This window comes from Patagioenas fasciata, chromosome 12, assembly GCF_037038585.1.
Source record: "Patagioenas fasciata isolate bPatFas1 chromosome 12, bPatFas1.hap1, whole genome shotgun sequence".
Lineage (NCBI taxonomy): Eukaryota > Metazoa > Chordata > Aves > Columbiformes > Columbidae > Patagioenas > Patagioenas fasciata.
The window spans coordinates 5,002,705-5,021,904 of record NC_092531.1 but is presented as its reverse complement, the minus strand read 5'-3'; the positions used below and the strand labels follow the sequence as shown (position 1 = coordinate 5,021,904).

Genomic DNA, 19,200 nt, shown 5'->3' with positions numbered 1-19,200 from the left:
TTTAACAGTCACAGGCTGGGATGCATCTTCTCTAATTTAGGTAAACACAAAATAGACATTCAAATTTCCAACAACCATTTTGTCTTTATTTTATATAGAAAGAAATTAATCCTTCCAAAGGGCAGGTCACCTTAGTATAAGAGTGGCATCTATGATGTGACAGAAGAATTCAGTGTGGATGAGCTGGATGTCTTTCAGTAAATTTCATCATTTCAATGTCTGTAGACTTCTAAATGTGGGCCAGTGTTGGAATTGTTTTAGATTTAATGGTGGGAAATATAGCACAAGACAGAAGCACCTTTAGTTTCCTTCTAAAGTTGACGTTCAAGGATGCCACGATTGGAGGTATCATTAATAATGAAGTGAGTATACAATGGCCTAATTTTTTGATAGCTGAAATTAACTGAAATATTATTGGTGCTCTAAGCCAGGTGATATGGAGATCCCGTGGCTTCCCACCTCCTGGTCTGACTCAAGCAGAAGTGATCCACCTGCATTATTTTCACTGTTAACCCTGCAAAATACAATCCAAACCTAAACAAATTTCAATTCATAAAAGTGTTCACTCACTTTTGTTTCATCAAAATATATAATCCATATGCTGAGTTTTCATGTAAGAGAAGGTCTGGAGAGGAAAAAGATGCTCAGCATACCCACGGCTACCCACATAAAAATGGTTACCAGCATCTGCACCTTGCTGCCATTTTATGGGATTTATCATCTCAGGAGATCAGCTAACAGCCTTATTTCTCTGGGAAACTTCCTGGACTGTTTCAGCCAAAATATACTTGGCTGATTTTTGAAAGACAAAGATGAAAGGGAAAATGGGGGGGTTGGAAAATATGGATGCTGTGATACCTTTGTTCAACGTATTTATCAGCAAAATAGGCAGTAACAGTTGCCAGGTTTTCTATAGGCAATAGAAATAAGCAGGCATAATGTCAGTATAATTACTGTTTCACCAATGTAGGTATCTCAAATAATATTAATCACTGATGCCATGGAAGTTCCTATTTCTCTTGTTTGAGTGGCTAATTCAGATTTTTAAATCTGCACTGCTGGTGCCTAGAGGTAGGTGAGATGGATTCCCCTTGTATGTCATAATAGCAGTTCCAGGCTCCAATTAGAAAAAATAAACCATGGAAACACACTTATGTCTTTATTTTGCCATAGGAATCAAGTAAGAATGAGGAACAGAAATATTACCTTATCTTACTAAAATGGGTAGAGTTTTCTCTCTCTCTTCAGCAGAGGCAATAATCCCCAAGGCAGAGAGGATGAGAAACTATGACCAGAGAGAAAAAGGGAAAGAAAAATCACTTTGATTTCATCTGTAAGAGGCTGCATCTTGTCTCTGATTCCAAAGACTCTGACAGTGAATGGGTGGAAGTATTTGAATTTTCACTTGCTCCCAGTGGGATCAGATCTCCAGACAGCAACTTCTTAGTATGGTGAGGTCATGTGTTAAGTGATCTTTTTTTTTTAAATATCTTTGGGCTCTATGAATGTACAGTATGTTTTATGACATACTAGCAATCTAAGTATAGTATAAGCAAAGTTTCATTCCACATGTTCAGAACTGTATGAGTAAGCGAAAAAAATTGTTAACAGAAATAATAGAATATTCTTTTTTTTTGTTATGAATATAGAGCATTGTAATATGATTATGTCTTACATGGTCCTAAATACAATAAGTAATACAATAACAAACAATTGTAGCTCTATTTAGGTGTCTCATGTTTTTTTACCCTGTTTGTCCACTTTATTCTGGAAATCATATATTTCTTTTGGTAGATGTTTGCTGGTAATCTGAAGCACTATCCATGAGGGTGTGGTAACTCCATGTAAGACGTAGATGAAAAATTAGCTAATGTGAATTCAAGACTGAGGTATTTAACCCTTAATCGACTCTGTAAAGCCTGGGTTTTTACCCTGAAAAATCTAGGAAGACAAGTCAAGCAAGTGGAAGAAGTTGTACCAGTGCAGCTGGGAAACACCACAGAGGAGCCATTAATATTCTCCTGTTGCAAAGAGGGTTTAGTTGAGCCCCGACTCCCTGACCGTGCACTGTGTACAGCAGGATCTCATCCTGCTGCTGCTCTGTCACGAGTTACGTGGCTTTCTCATTTCTGTGAATTCTCTCATTCTCTCATCCGTGTGAGTGCAAATGTCTTTATCCATGTCTGGTGACCTGGCTTTGGGCGGCTGCCAAGCTCCCACGCAGCCGCTCGCTCACTCCCCCTCCTCAACAGGACAGGACAGGACGGGGGAGAAAACAAGATGAAAAGCTTCCAGCTCAGGGAGATCACTTACAACTTGCCATCATGGGCAATTCAGGCTGACCCTAATAAATACTCAAGATATATTACTTTAACATAATCCTAAAATGAATTTTGCCCTTCTTGCCCTGTTTGCATTTCCTGAAATACAACTGGTTGTTATAGTTTTTGCTTGTTTGTCAAAAACCAAAACCAAACAAAAAACCAAAACCAAACAAATAAACCCTCCAATTTTCTTTAATATTGAGATGATTTTGGTTTCTTTTGCAACAGATGTGAACACTTGCTACATCCTCTTCCTCTGAGGCTCAAGCGCTCCTGGGCTCCGCCTGCCTCCTCAGAGCGTTCCTGCAGTGTGTGGTGCGTCTGCGTGCTTTGCATGGCTGAAGGGATTTTTCATCAGCCACACAGGTATATTCTCCAAAGCATCAATCTGCCGGTTTGCATGGTGAAAGGGGATGAAATAATTAGGAATTCTTATTTTTCAAACGTTCATGCTCTGTCTGAGCATGCAATAGACTCGGTTATGAAAGCCAAAGCTGAAATGCAATTGAATCTGGCCGGGGATGTCAAAGACAGCAAGAAAGGCTTCTATAAGTACATAGGTGACAAAAGGCAGACAAAGGAAAATGTGGGCCCATTGCTGAATGAGTTGGGGGACCTGGTGACGCAGGACACAGAAAAGGTTGATGTAGCGAATGCCCGCTTGGCCTTGGTGTTTACTAGCAAGACCAGGCTTTGGGAATCCCAAACCCTAGAGATCAGGGGGAGAGTCTGGAGCATGGATGGCATATCCTTGGTGAAAGAAGATCATGGCAGGGAATACCAGACATACATAAGTCCATGAACCCTGATGGGATGCTCCCATGAGTGCTGAGGGAGCTGGCTGGTGTCATCATGAGGCCACTCTGCGTAATCTTTGAATGCTCACTGTGACTGGGGGAGATGTCTGAGGACAGAAGGAATGGAAATGTCACTCCTGCCTTTGAAAAGGGCAAGAAGGAGGACACGGAGAACTACAGGCTGCTCAGCTTCACCTTGATCCCTGGGAAGGTGATGGAGCAACTCATGATGTGAACCTTTTCCAAGCTGTTGTGGCTTAACCCCAGCAAGCAATCAAAACTATGAGAGCTGCTCGCTCTGTCCACCTGTCCCCCCTCTCCAAACAGGAGAGAGAAACAAAAGGGAAAGGAGAAACTCAGGGATTGACATAAAAACCGCTTAATAAAATAACAAAATAAACGAATATACTCCTACTGCTACTAATTATAACGTGTCTAAAATAAAAATAAGATGGAAATCCTCTGTGAGTTGTTCTTCAGCTGATTCATCAGTGAATAGAAAGGAAGGACCCTCTGCCAGAGGAAGACTCCATGCTGGCACCCTTTATCTTGCTGTTGGAAGGGAAGGCAGCCTGTACATGACAAAGTGTTGTTTCTGCACAGCTTCAAAGCACAACCATGTGAGTTACTTACACCTGCTGGCCTAACATAGTAATTCCTGAAATTCATGTGGCTCTGACATGACTTGTAAAGAACCAACATAATCTTCAATGCCCTAAGAAAATGATAAATTAGAAGCATCTCCAGACACCAATCATCATGTACAAAGTAGTTACTGAGACAACTGGGATGGCACTGGGAAGTGCCTCTGTTTTTCTGTCTTTTATAGAGGCAGTCTAGGACTGGTGTTCAACTATAGGTGTAGCCATATGATCTAGACCATAGGGAGTGTTCCAGCTGGGCTCTGAATAACATCACAGACGTATAAGGGATTATCTTAAGTTCTGGGTCACATCCATCATCCTAGGATACCTTATCTTGTCAAGAATTGCATTACAGATCAAAGTTTACGCAACAGTATCCAGTCCCTGTGCTGAAGACAGATAAGTTTGGAGGTCTCAGTGTGGGGTTGAGTACAGACTGTGGAGCTTTCACTAAGCAGAAAGATACACTGGAAATCCTCTTTTTTCTCTTTAGTATTTATACATAGTAACAAGTCATAAATTGGACTTATCTTTTGGCTGAAACGGTATCTACATCTATCAGGCTTCACCTATAAGAGACTTTTGCGTCCATGTTCCTGACTTTTTCGCTATGGTTTAGTTTAGCATGGTATGAAGAATTTAATTCAGCGCTTCTATCGATTTATTGTAATCCTGTCATTTAGATTTCCCATCTTTTTTACTCTTTTTTTCTTTTGCAAAGTGGTAGGCAATGTGTGTGTTCTACCTTGTGTATACTCTTGGTTTGGGGATCCGTTATATATTCTAACTAGAATATCCCTCTTTTGAAATACTGGTGTAATACAGAGAGTTCTTTCCCCTCACCCCTGAAATCATAGCACTACTTTTTGGTAAACAGTTAGAGTATAGGGTTACAATCTGTATATCCTGTTCCTGAGGGTTTTTAGCTTTACCTTTTATACCTAGCTACATGCAACACTATTTGTGTTGATACCGTCTTTCACTAACAGCTGCATCCTGTACTACTTGTGAAAATCTGGAAATCATTTAATTGCTCAAGCAAATTACTTCCTCTCCTTTCACCTCCTCTCCCCTCTTCTCTTTCCTTACCTCTCTTCTCCTCTCTTAGCAGTGTGTCCTTCAGGTCTTACCAGTGAAGTTCAAGTCACAGCACTCAGTCTCACCTGTAAGGCCCGTCTGTCAGGCTCAGTTATTTTCAGCAGCATGTAGCCCCTCTGGATCCCACTGCTAGTGGGATTCTAAGTGGCAAAGGACCATAAAGACCTGGCCCACTGTTCACAAATGGCCTGTGGAGTTATCACATGCATGTAACCCACCAACCTTCATCCTGTTCACCCTGATTTTCTCTCACTTGACAGGAACAGGATTACCCCAGTTCTTCCAGTTGCTGATGTAATGACATAGACAGGGGGATTGAGTGCACCCTCAGCAAATTCGCAGATGACACCAAGCTGAGAGGTACACATGACATGCCTGAGGGACAGGATTCCATCCAGAGGGACCTGGACAAGCTCAAGAAGTGGGCCCATGTGAACCTCATGAGGTTTAACAAGGCCAAGTGCAAGGTCCTGCATCTGGGTTGCAGAAACCCATGGTATCACTACAGGCTGGGGATGAAGGCATTGAGAGCAGCCCTGAGGAAAAGGCCTTGGGGGTACTGGGGTATGAAAGGTGACACATGAGCCACCAATGTGAGTTTGCAACCCGGACCAATTATATCTTGGGTTGCATCAAAAGCAGCGTGGCCAGCACGTCAATGGAGGTGATTCTGCACCCTGGTGAGAACCCTCTGCAGTGCTGCATCCAACTCTGGAGCCCTCAGCACAGAAAAAGGTGTGGACCTGTTGGAAAGGGGCCAGAGGAGCCACAGAAATGATGAGAGGGATGGAGCACCTCTCCTGTGAGGAAAGGCTTGGAGAGCTCAGGATGTTCAGCCTGGAGACAGTTCCAGTGAGACCTTATTGTGGCCTTTCAGTACCTAAAGGGGCCAATAAGAAAGACAGGGATAGACTTTTTAGCAGGACCCTTTGCGATTCGACAAGGGGTGATAGTTTTAAATTAGAGGAGGAGAGATTCAGGCTGGGCATGAGGAAGGAATTGTTGCCCTGAGGGTGGTGAGAGCCTGGCCCAGGTTGGCCAGAGAGGTGGTGGATGCCCCGTAGCTGGAGACATCCCAGGCCAGGCTGGACGGGGCTCTGAGCAACCCGAGCTGGTGAAGATGTCCCTGCTCATGGCATGGGTGGCACTGGGGGCGCTGGGAACGTCCCTTCAACAAAAACTGCTCTGTGATTCTATGACTCCATGCTGGCAGACATGAAGACATCCATCTAGGCTTGAAGGAGGCACTTGGGCCTTTACCTCTTGCTTCCTAGGACCCTCAGCACTGTCAGTGTATTTGAGTACTGTAGTGTCTTTTTGAAGCTCTGTGTGCTGGTTTGACTGAAAATGAGCTATTTTTCTCCATGCAGTTAGAAACCTTTCTTTTTCATAGCTAGCACAGTTGTTGTTTGAATTTAGTTTGAGAACAAGAGAAATTGTTCCAGGACAGAGTTACAGTTTTTAATTGCTCTGATCTGTGAGCCGAGGACGTTCTGAGCTCTGCCCTCAGGTGTGAGGTGACTAGTAATGAGGGCATATGCCATCCTGCCATTTTGGATAGGCTTCTGGCTCCTTCTGCTTTTTTTCTCTATTCTCTCTCCGGGATTGCCTCTTCTGGACCAGGGTGCTGTTTCCTGGGACTGACTTCTCAGTGCAGATGGAGTTTGCGAGTAATTACACTGAGTATCTTTTATTTTATATTCTGTTTCTATTCTAAATACATATATTTACTAGTAGTGTATTAATGTTTCGTTATTTTATTAAACTGTGTTTATCTCAGTCCAAGTTTCTCCTTTCCCTTTGAATTTTCTCCTGGGTTTCAGCAGATATTCATCTTTTTTTGGAAGGGGGACTGGGGATTGGTTGGTTTGGTTGGTTTTAGGAACATTTTTGTTATTAGCTAGTCTCTGTGGGCAGCTTCATTGTTTCTTTTCTGTTTTCTAGGTGCTCATCTACTCATTATGTTCATGCAACAATTTGTTGCTCTGCAACTCACCATTGATTCACAAATCTCCTCTCAGGAGACTGATGAAAGCAATAGGAAATTTAATTCCCACAAGATGTTGTTGATATTTTGCGTGTTATGGACATGAAAAAAAGACTTTTAAAAGACTTTTTCCTTCTCTAACTAGGTCATCAGAGATTTCTAGTAGCATTTGCAAAGCTTCCTCCATGCATCCTACCTGAATAACTACAAGCCCTTGAGAACTCATAGTAGTCATTGTCATCACAGCTGCAGTATTGATCTCTCAGATACAAGAATGCCAAGGAGATACCACAGAAATAAGGAGAATAGAAATTCTCTTAACTCCACAAAATACGTTGTTTTGTCCTCAGCTTTGCTTTCTGGCTCTCAATCAAAGGGCCCTACTGCAATGAGAAAAGTGCTGATTGACAGTGAGGTGAGGATTGTGAAGAATTAATTATTTTATATTATGCAATTTATATAGTTAGAAAAATAGGAAGACTTCAGCATGAAAAATATTGTATTTACCTTTGTATTTAAGGAACAGTCTTAAAAACAAAGACTGCGAGAACTATTTTATTTGGAACTGATGTGCTCATCACTTAATCAGAGAAAATATTAGTCAGCATCTGGGAAACAGAAGGGAAGTGTTAGAGAGAGAAGAAAAAAATATTTAGAAGGAACAGAGGGAAGGGATTAGATCACCTGTGGTTGACTAAGAAAAACAGGCAGAACCAGAGGAGGTAGTGGAACACACCTGAATGAAATGCTGTCTTTCTGCAGATGCATTTCAATGAGAAGAGCTTTGGAGCCTAAAGGTGGTAAATCACATGCAAGAAACTGAAGCATTGCTATTGCACAGAGAATGGCATCTCTAACTCTTGCAGTGCAGGTGACAGACTAAAATGTTGATAAGGCTGTAATATTATCAAATCTACTGTTTCCAATAGAGCTTGTTCAGAGATCTGACTAAAGGTATTTTCAGAGAAAAATGGTCAGTGCATGCATATGTGCATAAATTACTTTTAGACTATGTGCTCATGTTCTTATGTTGTGAAATCAGTTTAGATGCTCTTTGTTTCCTGTTTTCATGCTGAAAAACTAAGCTAAGGAATTATGAGAAAAAAAGTGATTGGACTGGAGACCTCTCATAATGGCTTTCAAAAGTCACCTATTTTCAACAGAGGTATATAGTATGACAGAATGGATAAGACTGTGAGATGTATCTATATATGTGTTCTAACCTCTTTTCAAGACATATTTTTCAAGCAATTATCTTTTTCATAAGTTGGATTCATCAATCTTAATCATCACTGCCTTGAACATACAGAAAAAAATACTCATTTTGTAGGATTTGCAGTGTCTGTTGTAAGCCAGAAATGGCTGTGCCTGCCTGCTCTACTAAAATGTCAGGAGTTTGTTCTTTGTTCTATATGAAAAAAATAGTGAAAGCAAGTGTGTACTCGTTTGCATTTCACAAGACGAACGACACTGACAGAACTGACCGTGCGGTCCCAGTGGACCAGTACGACCGACTCTCAGTGGGATGAGCCCGTTCGTCTGGAACTTGCACCAGGTAACTCGTCTCCTGCAAGTTCAGTCTTGCTCCATCACAGTATTGCGGGAGATGAGATCTTGGCTTTTGTCCCATTCGTCTGCTACTGAGCAAACAAGAGACATTCTTTAGGCAAAGTATACAGTCCAATAGCAAAACCAGTTTGTGATAACAAGCTCTTCCTTTATTCTCGTCAGTATCCAAAAGAAATGTTGATGACTGTATGGTACCTTGGGGTACCTTCTCCTGGCTGTTGATACAAAATTGAAAAGTGTGCAATTTTTCAGATCTCAGGACTATCTGGAAGAGATGGTAACCGTTAAAATTGTGAAAGTTGAAATTGGCTTAATGAAATGTAGGGACAATAGTAGAAAGAAAGCATCAGAGTGATTTACATGATGAGTTAGAAACTTCATTGATGAGATCACAGGTTTTAGCAGGAAATTACAGATGAGCACACTTGAAATATGAATGTGGCTGAAGGTGAGGAAGCAGTCCTGTTTTACATCCTACATATTCTGTTGTTATGCATAGGTGGAATGCTTTATTTTAATATTTTCTTCTCTGTAACGTTTTACTCTTTTCTTGGTTCTAGACAGAAAGAAGAACTACATGAAATTTATTTTTGTACATGTTAATTTCTGAAGTTTGTATGCACCTTTTGTGTTTGGTTACATGTGTTTTGTTTTGCTCTTTTCTGCATTTGTCTGTATGAAAATTGCAAACAAAGAAATCAGTTTTTGAACGCTCTTGCTGCTCACAACTGTGGAACCTTGACATTTTGCTTTTGCTTCTTATTGTTCTAGCAATGCTGAACCAGACAGAGGTCAGGGAGTTCATCCTTTTGGGCTTCACCGATAGAGAGAGGCTGCAGCATTTTTTCTTTGTTTTCTTCCTGCTGCTCTACTTGACCAGTCTTCTGGGAAATGGTGCCATTGTGACCATGGTGATAGCTGAGCCCCGTCTTCACACACCAATGTACTTCTTCCTGGGGAACCTGTCCTGCCTGGACATCATCTACTCCACAGTCACTGTTCCCAAGATGTTGACTGGCCTTCTCTTTGGGCATCAGCCCATCTCTTTTGGTGGGTGCTTGGCCCAGCTCCACTTCTTCCACTTCCTGGGTAGTACTGAGGTTGTGCTACTGGCCACCATGGCCTACGACCGCTACGTGGCCATCTGCAATCCTTTGCGCTACACCCTTGTCATGAGTCCCCGGACTTGTCTGCTGCTGGCCACGGCCAGCTGGTCCATTGGTTTTGTGCATGCCACGATACACTCAGTCATGACCTCTCAGCTGACTTTCTGTGGCCACAACCACATTCATCACTTCTTCTGTGACATCAAGCCACTGTTGAATTTGGCTTGCAGTAGTACCAGCCTCAACATGACCCTTCTCAATGTCATCGCCACATCTGTTGCTCTAGGACCCTTTGCCCTAATAGTCTTCTCCTACCTCTACATCATCTGCTTCATCTTCCATAAAGTCGGGTCCCAGGAAGGAAGATGGAAGCCCTTCTCCACCTGTGCCTCCCACCTCACCGTTGTGGCACTGTTGTACATTCCAGTGCTCTTCAATTATACACCACCCTCGTCAGGAAACTCCCTTCAAAGGGATGTGCAAGTGTCCCTCCTGTACAGTGTTGTCACCCCAGCTCTGAATCCCTTGATCTACACGCTTAGGAACCAGGAGATGAGATCTGCCCTGAAAAGAATTCTAGGCAAAAAACTCTTTCCTGGGGGAATGTGACTAAAACAAGCACAAGGCTCAGAATGTAGTTTACTCCACCTCTCCGGTTTCTAAGGAGAAAGCTCAGGACACTGTATTGCAAGAGACTTCAAAAGAACTGATTCTCCCATATATAATTTAACACAATTACAAGTTAATTGTGTAGGTCTAAATCAGGGGAGATATTCAAGGGCTTGGTGCTTCTTCCATCATATATAGTTGCCATATATATGGTAACGTATGTGGTCTCTGGCTTCCAATACAGAAGCATTTGTATCTCTTGCAGGACTTGAGGCAGAGCTGACAGCCCCATGCAGGTGTCCTGGATGATCTAAGATACGGCATGATTATTTGATGGCTCTGTTTAGGCGGCTGAATTACCCTCTGGTCATATAGAGCTCCCATATACCTGAGGAGAGCTAGCGTTTGTTATGTTTTGGGTGGACATAACTTGAGTATGATACTGTCAACATTTGACTTGAGTCAGCCCACTGGAGGGATGTGTTTCTTTCCATTAAGTAGAAGGGGAACCTTACTAATGAACCTAGATGTAAAATTTAAACACAAAAATGGATGGGAGCTTCACCTCCATGAGCTTTAGTAGCATGGCTTATCTAGCCTACGTTAACATACTCAAACATTTTAATGTGCCTGACTACTTTTCCAGATCTGGAGTATGGTGAATGATGAAACAACTGGTATTTACATGGACTACTACAGACATGTTAAATGTCCTCGAGTATCGTACCCTGACTTTGCCTGTGGATCCAGAACCGAACACATTTTTTGTGGGTCCTTTGTCGCATTTCATGCTTGTGCATTAAGGACAGTTCTAAGAGCACTAGATATCTATTTACACTTGGGCACCAGATCCCAGCATTAATGTGGGGTGCAGCAGTTTATAAGTGCTTCATTTTGAGATGCTGTGTGTCTTTACACAGAAATGCAGCACCTTCAGTCTTAGCCTGGACTGCAGTTCCATACGGAGTTTGATGCAAAGAACTGCTGTGTCTTCCTTTTGGATTAATGAGAACAGAATAAAGGTGTACTCTGACCTGTCCGCATAATGGCCTAGATGTAGAGAATGGAGTGAAACTCCTGGCTACAGGTGCAGTTTCTGGAGGTAGTACTGTGCATTGGCACTCTAGAGATTTTAGGAAGATTTTATCCTTTCCAGCCTGACAATTCAGGTCCACACAATAGCATTAAGCATGGGATAGTGAGGCATTTAAAACAATAGTAGCTGTAATAGCACAAATGTGACTTGGCTTCCTATGAAAAGGTGTCTCTAGGCATCATATGAGAGACTTGTGTGTTCTCCACTCGATGTTCTAGAAAGACGCAGGAATCCTGTTTCATATGTTGCAATCCTGTGGAACATGCAAGGTAGCAAGGTAAGATGTGAACAGACTCCTGAATGCTGGCAACAGGAGCTGAAGAAACCCACGGTTATACCGAGCTAAGCATCTAATTTCCATCAGGGTACAAATACCTCAATGTAAGAGCTTGTTGCCACTTGAGAGGCAGCACACAAGAGATGGAAACAAATCAGGGATTTAGAAATTACGTAGCAGGGATTTAGAAGCACTTTCCGGGAATTTAGTCATTGAGTTAGGAAAGCCAAAGCTCAGGTAGAGTTCAGAGCAACAAAGGACATTGAGGGCAACAAGAGCTTCTACTGCTTCCTTATTAGCCCTGGAGGTGAAAGGGAAAAATATTGGTGCCCAAGTCATCTTTTCCTCCATTCTACCAGTTGAATGAAAGAGGGAATCCAGAAACAGACCCATAACGCACATTAAATTCTGGCTTCGAGGCTGGTGCTGTCGTGAGGGCTCTGGCTTTTATGTCAATGGGACCTTTTTTATGACTAGAATCTAATAGGGAGGGATGGAATCCACCTGTCTAGAAGAGGGAAGGGAATTTTTGGCAGTAGGCTGGCCAACTTGGTGAAGCAGGCTTTGAACTGAACGACTTGTGGGGCGGGGTCCAAAGTGGTGATGCTCACGCCATCACATCCAACTGGGGAATAAGTCAGGCCAACCACAGCAGTGACAAATATTCCTTAGTGTGGGAGATTTGAGGGATTTTCTTGAGGTTGTTGTGTGGATGGGTTTCTATTAGATGGAGATTTATTTCTGAACTAGCCAAAGGAATCTCAAGGCCAGCGAGAAGGCTGAAAAACACCACCTGCTTTGGGAGTGAGGCAGTTCTATGATAACAGGGCTTCAATAAGATGTAAATTAACAAGACCTATTAGCAGTGAGACTCGGGCACGTGGACAGCTCGTGAACATGGACAATATCCTATCAGCTAATGCATGCTTGGAGCGTGGACACGTGATCAGGAAATAACTGCATATATAAGGAGGCTTGTTTCTGTAGTAAATGGCTTCGCTTGAATTCACATTGGATTGTGTGGAGTTCATGAGTTTTCGCGCTCGCACCTTAGCTGCCTCCCAAGATGAGAACCAGAAGGCCAACCACGTCAAGGGTATGTATGTCTATTGTGGATCCTTCTGCACCCCTCATGGGAAAACATACTCAGGTACTTGTCTGAAGTGCCTGTGCACCAACGTGCGTAGCATGGGGAATAAATAGGAAGAATTAGAGATCTATGTGTCACTGCAGGGCTGTTATCTCGTTGCTATTATGGAGGCATGGTGGGACAGCTCATACGACTGGAATATTGTCAGGTAAGGCTTTGTACTTTTTGGAAAGATGGGCCAGCAAGGTGAGGTGGAGGAGTTGCACTTTATGTGAGAGAGCAACTCCAGTGTGTTGAACCCTGTCTAGCAGGGGGGATGAAGAACGAGTTGAGTCCTTATGGGTAAAAATTGAGAGAAAAGCTAACAAGGGAGAAAGTTAGGAGTGATTAGTAGTGGAGCATCAGGACCCTGCAAAGTCCAAAATTTCTAGAGAAATGTATTTGACACTTAAATCTCAATAAAAATTTTTACTGTTGAATTATGAAGCTTGTTTCACCACCACATTAACATTAACAGTAAATGTTTGCTCTTTGCAGTTCACTGTTTTGCTCAAATACAAATGCAGTGTAAGCTTATTTATCAAAATGTAATTTAAATATAAAAAAAAAAAAAAAAGAAAGAAGATTTAGCATCTTTCTGTAAAAATAATCACCAATCCAACCTGTCTCCTCCTTTATGTCTGGTATGAACATGTGCAATGCATCTCTCCAAAATAAAATCATGGACATTGGGTGCAAGAACTTACAAGAATGAGACCTGAGGGAGTTCACAAACAAGGCTGAAGGACACCAAAATTTGAGCTTTGTCACATGAAAATAATACAATCAGTTACTTATTTGTCTCATCTTATGAGACACCTCCAGATTTTTGTGTTTTCTTGTTGTTCTTGAAGCCATATGTGGAGGAGAAATCAGAAATGTCTTTAAGTAGCTTGAAGTACTTTTATGTTCCACAGACTTCAGTGAATGTCTGATTGTTTAGAGCAGACTGTGACTGCTTATTGTACAGAGGAGCATAATTCTACAAACAGACCTTGCCAGCAAGACTTCAGACTGTTCCCTGAAATATCTGTTCTCTGGATAGATGATTGCAGGACTGCATTGCCTTTTTTTTTTTCCCCCCTCCCTTGCCATGTTAAACACTTCTATCATGTTTTTACATAATTCTAAGAGTTCTGTGGCCCGGTAGTTTCAGCACTAGAAAACTAAACAAATGCAATCATATTATCAGAGTTGCAGATAGATAACAAAGACTTCCTGTGTGCTTGTCATGACATTTTGAGGGAGGCAGTATAGGTCATGGTATTCAACCAACAATAATATTAATAATCTCTCTTACAAGACCTGCATAGATTTGTGCATGGGGCAGGAGCAGGATGGGTGTTGTGAATCCAGCCCAGTAGAAGGTCCAATAATTGCTATTGCTTCTTTTCTTGTATCTAATAAAGGAAATAAGGAGGGGGAACAAGGGGGACACGAGCAAGCCAGATCCAACAGAAGGAGACTTGGGTGTCTGAATTCACAGCCTGTAGAATCAAGAACTAATATGGTGAAAGTGGTTCTGCATGCACTTTAGCTGACCAAAGTTGCAGGTGTCATAGGGCTGTTGATGCTGTCATGACCTAAAGGGTTACCTGGCCTGTGGCTGAGTACAGAATGTGACTCTGCTTGTAGGCTTCCATAATACTCAAGGACATGGGGGCTTTATCCTCAAAATTTCTCTGCTTTATTACAGATTAACACAAACATTACAAAAATCACCACTAGCAAGTATACCGATGATTAATAAAGCAAATACATATACATCAAACTAGTACAAATTACTATCACCAATCAATAGTATAGCTGCAATCACTAATAATGCAACAATAACAGCAACAACCGATAACAGCAAAAATAATAGCAGGAATAAATGTATAGATAATATTGTATAATAATATATATTATTACAAAGTTATTGCTAGTGAAGCAAAATTATCAATAATAAAACAGCATAAATGCTTTCAAAAGAACACCAAGAGCATTAAACCAATTCCACAGGAGGGCCAAACTATCTCAGAGGGTAGGAAAAAACAGTCTTAGAAGGGGATTCAGCCATCTCAGAGGTGGGAGGACAAACCACATCGACCCCAGAATTGAATTGTGTCCAGAGCAGGACCAAATAATTTAACAGAGTCTCACTTCAAATGTGACCCACATCAGGGAGTTTAGAGTGAGCCAGATGTCCCTGGCAAAGGTCCAAAATCTTGTAGAACAATAATGCAGAGCTCAACGTGTTGGAAAAGTGCATGCAGAGAAGAGACAGGAGGAAGGGCAGGTGTTTTCGGGTGTTTCTTAGGGGGGAGCGAGGGGGTTAGCAGGGGAGCAGCCGCTTTTGGGGTGTTCTCCCCTCAACCTGTGGAGCACTGGTGCTGGCAGGTCCAGGCAGGGCTGGGGAGGTGCCTGCAGAGCTGCTGGGGGGAGCAGAGTGGCGCAGCGGGAGCGTGCTGGGCCCATAACCCAGAGGTCGATGGATGGAAACCATCCTCTGCTACTTGCTTTTGGCCTCGCTCCAGCCCCAACAGACACTGCCTCTCCCTTGCAGCGTTCACCAGGTGCTCCCTGCTCTGCTGCCCTCCTGCCCTCTGGACACCCAGGGCTGCCCAGAGCTGTCCCACACTCTCATCCCCCTCTCTCTGCCACTGACACCTTCTCCTTTGCTTTCTCTGCAGACACCATTGCCAAAGTGCTCATCAACAAGGCAGAGGAGCCTGTGGAGCAGCAGCCAGAGCACAGCACAGAGTTCTGCCCGGCAGGCAGGGGATGTCCTGGGGATACTGCTGTTTCTGCCTTCCCACCAGGCAGCTCAGTCCCCACCTTCCCAGACACAGGAGGGGACCTCCAGGGCTCTGCAGCTGGGGAGGAGGACAAGCCTGCTTTCCCCTAGTGTGGGGAACAACTATGCAATCGTCTCCAGCACCCGCAGCTTTCTCTGTCACAGTCTGTTTGCTTTGTGCCCACCTGCAGGTCCATCCAGGAGCAGGGCTGAGCAGCTCTTCCCAATGGGCACTGTATTGGCCCTGTGTGGTTGGGGTTTGGTGGTGGAGGGGAGAGGGGCTGCTGTGGGGTGACCTCTGTGAGAAGACATAAGATGCTGCCCTGTGCTGCACACAGCCGGTTCCATTTCCACAGCTAACCTAATAGGACATTGTTGAGTCATAGGCAATGCTTGTGGCCTCTATGAAAACATAATCCAAAAAAGGTAGAAAATGTTACACAGAGAGAGGAGGAAGAAAGAAAAAGTGTCAGAAAGAGCAGAGGGAAAATGCACACCCTCTGTGCCCTTTGGGTGAGTAGAGGAGTCTGGAGTGAAGTACTTCAGTTGAGCCTGTGTAGAGGGGAGGAAAGGTGCTGGTTTATGTTTGTGTTTTTGTTGTTTTCCCCCTAGTCGAGTCTGTTTTTCCCACAGCAGTTTTTGCTAAGCCATGTCCCTGCATTTACCTTCACCTGGAAGATTTCCCATCCCGTATCTGTTCCTGGTCTTCCATATGTGTGGCAAGATTCCTCCCCTCTGACTGCAGGCTGTTAAGAGCGGGAGGAGAACAGTGGTGAAGTGCAGCAGCAGTAGACAGAATTGCAACCAGCTGCGTTGGTGGTATAGTGGTGAGCATAGCTGCCTTCCAAGCAGTTGACCCGGGTTCGATTCCCGGCCAACGCAAAGAGGTTTTTCTTTCCCTGGGAACCAGAGCATTTGGCAGCTCCTCAGCTGCTCCTTGTCAAAGCCACTGAACCCGGCTTCTCCTGCTGCCTGCAGCAGCTCTGCCTCCACGCCTCCATGTTGCCCAATCCAGACGGCAAACGGGAAATTCTCAGCCATGCTGCTGCACCCCGGCAGAACAGCCCCATGTCCTGGAAGCTCCGCTGTGCAACGACACAGTTGCCGTCCTGTCTCTGTAATGCAGGGTCACAGGTAACAGCCTCTAGTCTGGTCCTTTGTTCCCTGCCATGACACAGCTGCTTTTCCTGGCCAGACTCTCCATCTCTGGTGCTTCCCACTTTCTCTCCGAGGGATCCCAGATGAGGATTCGTGAGAAATGCTGGTACAGCATCAAGGTCTGTATGACTTGGACAACATCCACTGAGACCAGGGTATTCTTCCTGCTGAGATGGCTCCAGGCTGGGCTCAGGAGCAAGGAGACAGGGATATTTGGACTGACCCAGAGCTCAACCTGCTGCTGCTTGCACCTGGCAAGAAAAGCATGATGTTATGTCAGGGTAAAGATGAGGATCAGGAATGCCATGGTGGGGCCAAGGCATGCTCTGTATTTCATGAAAGCAGGTTTGCAATTTGAGGGCACAGTGGGAGGATGACTGTTCTTTATATAATGTCTCATAGTCACACCGGAGTGAATTTGTCCTCCATCTTTTCCATCTCTCCAGAGATGTCTTCAGCTGTCTGGTCAGCTGTGGGATTGCATTCCCTTCAGAGGGGATGCTGCTATGTACAAGGCCTGTGTTCAGAGCATGATGTTATTTCATCTACAGCAGATTTTCTGACAACAGATCCTGGTATGCACTGTAACTTGGTTTGAAATACTCTTTTTAACCATCAAGACTGTATATCTTGGAGATCCTATGTCCCCAGCACCTGTGCAGAGCCACTGACCTACCTTGTCCAGAGACCTCCCAAAGTTTACTAGAATTGGCTGTAACAATGTTGTTGTTACTTAAAAACTGAGACACCTTGTTTCTCTTGTAACTTATAACCCATGAGCCAAGGGAAACATAAGGAGCCTCTCACAATTAGACTCTTCACCTCAAGAATGTGAAGCTTCTCAAGTCTATGCTTACAGGGTTGCTCAAAGCAAAAAAAAAAAAAAATGTATGGAGGGTTTAGGTTGGCACAGTGTTTTCAGACCCCCACTCTGTCATCCCTTCAAATTCAGGACATTCTATGATTCTGTGATTAGCAGTGCTACGAGAAGATGCAGTTACAAAGAGCAGGATCATGATGGCCAGCACTTTCCTCTTTTCCAGTCCCTTCCTGTCCCCTGGAGTTTATTCCCGCAACACCAATGAAAGAGAGAATCACAATGGCTGTTCTTCATATGAAGTTTGCAAAAAACAGTGGAGAAGACCTGTCACAAGGCCTGTATTGACATTCATATGTGGTAAATAGGAACACTGGTCTTTGACCACCCTCACATCAAAACACAGTTTGTATGTGTGACATTTCCTTTATTTCCAGCTCTGTCCATTGCTTATTGTCCTCTCACTGGGCATGTTTGATAAGAGCTCGTTCTTATTACTCTGCCTCTCGATCCTGCCACCCCACCTGTTTGGAGAAATACATAAGGTGCCCCCTCAGCCTTCCCTTCCCCCAGCTACCCAACTCCAGCTCTCCCAGCCTGTCATTGTGTGGTAAAAGAGCAGAGTCCTTAATCACCTCAGTGTCCCTGTGGCAGGGCTGATAAATCCTCTAGATGTGCAGAAATGGCAATCAGCCACATGATGGCACCAGTGGCGTCCCTGTAAGGGCACCTGGCATACAGACATCTCCTGTTACAGAGGAAGGACACCTTGCAGGAAGATTTCCACTTGCTGCTGGGAGCAGGTAGGAGCAAGAGAAAGAGAGCAGAAGCAATAGCATTCAGTCAGGGGAAGAGAGGCACCTGCCCCAATACTCATGCACCTGGAGAAGCAATGACTGCTGAGGGGGTTTGCTGGAGCAGCACTGAGGACAGAAATGCATCATCTGGAAGACTAAACAGACACACTGGATATTCCTTTGTTCTTGGGTACCTGCTTGCATTTAGGAGGCCTTGGTTTGCTGCTGAGCACCTTATGTGCCTTTTTCCTCTAAAACATCAGTGACTAGCGAGGTACGTTGGCAAAAGGAAAGGAGGGATAAACCTGGCTTCCAAATGCCAGGACTCAAACTGAGATTCAGGCTCAGAAAGGCAAATTCTCCACACCTGATTCTGAAGACACCCTGCACAACTCATCTGAGAACACGTCTGTTTTTTCCTGTCACCTCAGGAAGCATTGTCATCTCAGCACTGTTCATCCACAGGTTTCTGTTCTCTCCCAGGGGATACTCAGGGCAGTCAGAAAAAAGTCACTGCTTCCTGAGCACATGAGCAAGGTGCGCTGGATACACTGGCAGAGGACATGAGATCAGCTCTTGAATGTTTTCAGTGCCGCAGTCAAGACTGACCCGGAGAGTAATCACAAGGCTTGATAAGGAGGTTAAAGACTCAGACTTCATTTCCCTGAGGCTTTTTCATTTTTCTCTCACCCGTTTGCTTATGATTGGTGCTCCGGAATCAGCCTAGTGACTGTTATCCACAACTAGTGTTAAGATGAGGAGAGAAGCCAATGCTCTTCCTTGCAGAGCAGATGAAAGTGTGAGGTAGAAAGAGAACAAACCACCATGATACTCCATCAGTGCTGCACAAAGTCTTTAATGAGAAGGAGCAAAAGCAGTGACACAGAACGGAGACCAAAAAACACGTCTACAGGGTTCAGGGAGACACAGAGAATTGCCCATTTCCCAAGGACAAGCTGGAAACAAAAAATGCTTGCCTTCTCCCATTCTGCTCTCCCTGCTGGCAATCCCAGCCC

The 19,200-nt window shown here is 43.9% G+C and overlaps 1 protein-coding gene and 1 non-coding gene across 2 annotated transcripts; both read left to right on the top strand.

The window, feature by feature from the left end:
* Positions 1-9,192: 9,192 nt before the first annotated feature.
* LOC136106848 (olfactory receptor 12D1-like) lies at positions 9,193-10,134 on the top strand. The gene has a single exon (XM_065847508.2). The coding sequence runs from the start codon at positions 9,193-9,195 to the stop codon at positions 10,132-10,134; it is 942 nt and encodes a 313-aa protein (XP_065703580.2).
* A 6,088-nt stretch (positions 10,135-16,222) lies between these two features.
* Positions 16,223-16,294, top strand: TRNAG-UCC (transfer RNA glycine (anticodon UCC)). Its single transcript has one exon. It is a non-coding gene; the product is annotated as a tRNA-Gly (tRNA).
* The last annotated feature ends 2,906 nt before the right edge of the window (positions 16,295-19,200 follow it).

Excerpts from the sequence above, each read along its gene's own strand:
- LOC136106848 (XM_065847508.2), top strand. The coding sequence starts at position 9,193 with ATGCTGAACCAGACAGAGGTCAGGGAGTTCATCCTTTTGGGCTTCACC.